The 5267-nt window shown below is 42.5% G+C and overlaps 1 gene segment (V, D, J or C); it reads left to right on the forward strand.

Moving 5' to 3' along the window:
* The window catches only part of LOC101592296, a 208519-nt gene extending 203957 nt beyond the window's left edge, over positions 1–4562 (forward strand). The window contains 2 exon segments of the V gene segment in view: positions 3607–3927; positions 4546–4562. Coding sequence covers positions 3607–3927; positions 4546–4562 — 338 coding nt within the window.
* Positions 4563–5267: the final 705 nt, after the last annotated feature.

The raw sequence follows: 5267 nt of genomic DNA on the forward strand, positions 1-5267 counted from the left end.
TCCTCCTCCTCCTCTTCCTCCTCCTCCTCCTCCTCTTCCTCCTCTTCCTCCTCCTCTTCCTCCTCCTCCTCCTCCTCTTCGTTCCTTCTAATGTAGCTGTGCTTTGTCCCATGCTCTCACGTTCACTTCTTCTGCCTCCCCACAGCGCATGGCTATGGAGACAGCTGAACATGCACTGAATTTCAGAAACTGTGAACCAACATAATGCATTGAATTTCAAAAGCTGTGAACCTCCTATAGGTTTACTCAGATGCTGTTTCCTAAGGACCATGAGCTGTTCAATATCCATCTCCAACTACAGAAATACACACCGCAACATTTTTGTAGCTGTAAAAAAGCACTCTAATCGAATACATAAAAATAACAGAATTTGGGAAATAATAAGACCATTTCTTACCATAATGAAGAGTCTGAGAGTGTGCACACATTAGCCACAGATATTTTCAATGGAACCTGTTTCACCTGGAAGATAACGTAGATAATAAAGAATAAAATCATCAGAAATTCAGAGTCATGACACTTCAAGAAGAAACAATGCACCTGATATCACAGGCATTTCCTTAAAAGATCAACTCACGGCTTTTTTTTTTTTAGCTAAATGCAGGCAATGAGAGACCATATTCATAAGTGAACTAAATGAGACCTGCATGTGTAGACACTGTATTGTCTCACTTGTGTAAGAACATGGAAGAGCACATGAAATCTGAAAGGAACAGCAGGTGGTGTGAAAGAGAAAATATCTGTTCCAGCTGAAGGAACAAGCAGGGTGAATGAAAGGAAAAAGGAAAAAAGGAAAAATGAAAGGAATGGAAAGGACAGGAAGGGAAGGTTAGGGGGAAGGTGAAGGGAAGGGAAGGGAAGGGAAGGGAAGGAAGGGAAAACAAGTAGAGATAGATAGATAGATAGATAGATAGATAGATAGATAGATAGATAGATAGATAGATGTGTATATAGTACAGTTGAGAAATTGTACTGCTGATTTCTACTGGTCTATTGAAAGTAGCAGTTAATGCTCAATGTTTTTGCTACTGTATTTTAATTTTCGATATCATTTTGACCAGTTGTGCATGTTTAATCTGATAACCTGACCAAATAATTTGAAGACAACAATATGCAATAAAAGTCAGTTAATTCCTATTATGCTGTTTAGTGAAATTGTGTACTTTTTTATTTTTTAAGCATTTGTTATTTTCTTTAATAAATAAAAAAGGAAGGAACAGGCATTAAAAAAGGGAGAAGCCTGATGATTGGAGAGAGAATATATGCACTTTATGTCACACAAATTTCCTTAAATTTCATTAATAATCTTAAAAATAAAGAGTGTTCCCTTGAAGCCAACAGCCCGTAGTTCAGCCCTTGGCTCCGTGAGTCCCTCCTGGCTGCTGCCATCCTTTCCTCAGCACGACCTGCACTGCATGGGACAACCTCGAGCTGGGGACTGCTAACGCTCTGATGCTGATGGAGTCTGTGCTCATGCTCTAGGCATCAGGTCACTGTTCAGGGCCTTCGTTCTTCTCACCTCTGCTCATCTCTTCTTCTCTTGGAGGTCACTGACTCCTACTGTACACCAGCGTTGTTGCAAAACTCATGCACATTTTATTGTCTTCCTTTATATACAAATGCTCAGGTATCATCTATGGACAGTTAATTTATTCTTCCTTGTGACAGCTCTATGAAAACTCCATGTTTTACAAGCTAGGCTGGCCTGGTCCCTGGAACACACTGAGCTGGAGGCTGAGTCTGGGTGTGGTGGTGCACACCTGTAATCCCAGCGCTATGGAGGCTGAAAACAGGAGGACAGTATGAGTCCAAGCTGTGGAATGAGAGTCTGTACCAAATACATAAAATGAGAATAAAAGGAAAGAAATGAAAAGAAAAGAGAAAATTCCAAGTGGTCTGTTTGGCAAGGTTGTGTCATTTTTATCGTTTTGATTTCTCCAATTTCTGTTTTGTTCTTCCATTTGTCTTCTTTCATTTTTATAATTTTTATGAGCACATGTGTGCAGTGCACAATCAAGGCTTGGAATTTGCACATCTAGTAAAGAGAAGTCAGTGTTTTTTCCTCTTTGTCTTCATGGCTGAACTTAGGCTAATTTATGCTATTGGAGTTTTTCTTTCCCTTTAGGATTTCTGTATGTTAAACTAACAAGATATTACAGGTTTTATTTTATTTTTAGTCCTGTTACAAATTGTAATGGACCTTGCACAAGGTGCACACATGATCTATCACTGAGCAAGATCATGAAGCCGAAAACGTTCATGGTTATGTCATGTGTAAGCATGGTACGTATTCAGGAGCTTCTTTGTGATATGGTGGTACATTTGCGATCTTTGTATTGATGCTTTTTTATTTTTTATTTTTTTTTTTTTTTGCGGAACCGGGGATTGAACCTTGCGCTTGCCAGGGAAGCGCTTATTCCACTGAGGCATCTCCCGGCCCCTTTGTATTGATGAATTCTGCACACCTAATTTATCTATCCTTTAAATCATTAGTGTTGACAGTGTAGCAAGAATACAACCAGTTCTGTATGCTTCCAACATATTTCTGTGTGAAAGAACATCCACTATGGACTGTGTCTCTGTTCCTGTGATCAACACTTCACTTGCTCCATCTGTCCCCTAGTTACTTTCCTGTGTCTCTTTCTGTCTTTCTCTATGAGATTAGCTATGAGGGGTTCAGTTTTCAGATGAAAGATCATTCGCAGATGTAGAAAAGAGTCACTAATGCTTCAAAGGATGGATAAATTAGTACTTAATAAATTGCATATTTGTGATAAGAATGTAACTCACATAGTCATCATGCAAGTTGCTAAACACAAACAGGTCAGTGCAGATGGGAAATATTAACACAGATACAGATTATATAACAGGATATATCAAAGTGAAATATAGGCTTGTTGAATGCTGGATTTCTATTTGTATAGGGAATCTTTAGAATCTTCAAAATTCATATCGTTTTCTCCCCATGGAGGATGAGGTTAGAAAATACTATGAATCATAGTAATTCGGTATCAGAATTGCTCCTGGAGCAGGTAAGCACTGTGAGAAGGACATAGGCTCACATACATGAGACACGTTTATCACATATGAGCTCACATCTCAAGGGTCTGTGGTGCTTCTTACTCTAGATGTACATCTGAGTCACTTAGGGAATGACTAAGGCCATTTATTGTACCCACATAAAAATTTTAAGAAAAATAATGAGGCTTAGTGTTCATTGAAATTAATGTACATAGTAAGAAATTCAATATTCCCTATTCGGAATACCACGAAATATCTCCTATAGGACTCTGCTATGCTCTCCACTCATCTCTAGGGGAGGCTTCCACAGGGCAGCTGCCTTTGTAGCTGAGACCATGCAAATAGGGCCGCGCTCCACTGATGAAAACCAGCCCAACCCTGACGTGCAGCCCAGGATCGCAGTTGTGATCAGGACTGAGCACAACACACGCACCATGGACCTTGGGGTGTGCTGGGTTTTCATTGTTGCTGTATTAAAAGGTGATTTTATGGTAAACGGCAAATTATGAGTGTGTGAATGGACATGAATGGGATAGATACTGGGTCTACGTGAGGGTTTCCTGAGCAAGGTGTCTGTGTTTGCAGGTGTCCAGGCGGAGGTGCAGCTAGTGGAGTCTGGAGGAGGCTTGGTGCGGCCTGGCGGGTCCCTGAGACTGTCCTGTGCAGCCTCTGGATTCACCTTCAGTGACTACTGGATGAGCTGGATCCGCCAGGCTCCAGGAAAGGGGCTGGAGTGGGTTGGGGAAATTACCAAGGATGGTGGTAGCACATCCTACGCAGACTCTGTGAAGGGCCGATTCACCATCTCCAGAGACAACGCCAAGAACACGCTGTATCTGCAATTGAACACACTCAAAACCGAGGACACGGCCACGTATTACTGTGGGAGAGCCACAGTGAGGGGATGTGAGTGTCAGCCTGGACACAAACCTCCCTGCACGGCTGCTCAGAACCAGCAGGGGGCAGTAAGGATACAAAAGAAAAAAAGAATAGATTTACAGGGAAGTGAAAGTTGTTTTCTTTTGATATTTGTGACATCTTTCCAACGTAATACTTTCTCCAAAATGCTCTGACTTCATAACAACCTACCTTACCTCCGATATGTCTCTAGACACACTTGTTTAAGTAAGAAAGCACGTTCTCAACTGTGCAAAACACACCAGTTGAATTTGCAATGGTTCTGCTGTGCTTGTAAGAACCAGATCCTTAGGAGTTCAGAGAACCTTTTATTTTTATTTTTGTATTTTAGGGAAGGGTCTACAGGGTGTTCAGGGTCTTGCTATTAGATCGGACTCGTAGTGATCCACCTGTTTACAGCCTCCCAAGAGCTGGGATTACGCTCCCGTGTCGCGACGCTCAGTCTCAATTGCTATCTCAGCACTCCCTGGGGCCTCTCCCGGCATGCCAGGGTGAAGTATCAAATCCCCAGCCCCTCTGCCTGCATGTAAGTGCTTTAATCCTCTGAGCTATTTGGCCAGCACGGAAAGTTCTTCTTTCTTAAATTCTCTTCTTTGTGACTGTGAGATCGCTCAGGGGACTAAAGCACCTGCTTAGACAAGCTTAGGAAAAGTGCAGGGTCGGGGGTTCCATCCCTGGCACCACATGTCATGCCAGCCCTGCCCCTGTGATGGGCTTAGCCGGCCAGAGTTCAGGCGTAGTGGTCCATGCCTGTAATCCCAGTTCTGGGGAGACTGAAACCTAAAGGATCATCACAAGTCTGAGCTGTGTAGTGAGACCATGTACGAACCAAATACATTAAAAATAGTCTCTTAAATTGTTCATTATTATCTAGCTCTTTACTGCGAATACATTTTACAATATTTGATAATTCAGAAAGACAGTGTATGTGTTGCCTCTATAGGTTCACCGCCCGCCTTTCATGTCCAAACAGCCTACAATGCCTGTTTCTCTTTCTTACCACAAGGTTTTAAATACAAGTACTGCTATGGGTGGGTGAGCCCTATGCAGGGACATCAAGTAGAGGGCACCTACTGCTGACCTCTGGAGTCTCCAGGCTTCTCACAGCATCCCTCATAGGTAACATTGTAACTTGGCATCCTTGCTCCACATAGGGGATTAAACTCCAATCCCAATTTATGGGAAGCTGGGGGGTGAAGGTTTGGTTTTCCTCCTTGCACAGGTGTTTAATTGGTGAGCATCTCTGTCCACCTCCATGTGTGAAGCAGCAGTGCCTAAAATCAATCTTTGTCCGCTAGGGAGACCTGGGGGAGAAGAAACTGATGGCA

The sequence above is a fragment of the Octodon degus genome, unplaced genomic scaffold, assembly GCF_000260255.1.
Source record: "Octodon degus isolate 3935 unplaced genomic scaffold, OctDeg1.0 scaffold00284, whole genome shotgun sequence".
In the NCBI taxonomy this organism is placed as follows: domain Eukaryota; kingdom Metazoa; phylum Chordata; class Mammalia; order Rodentia; family Octodontidae; genus Octodon; species Octodon degus.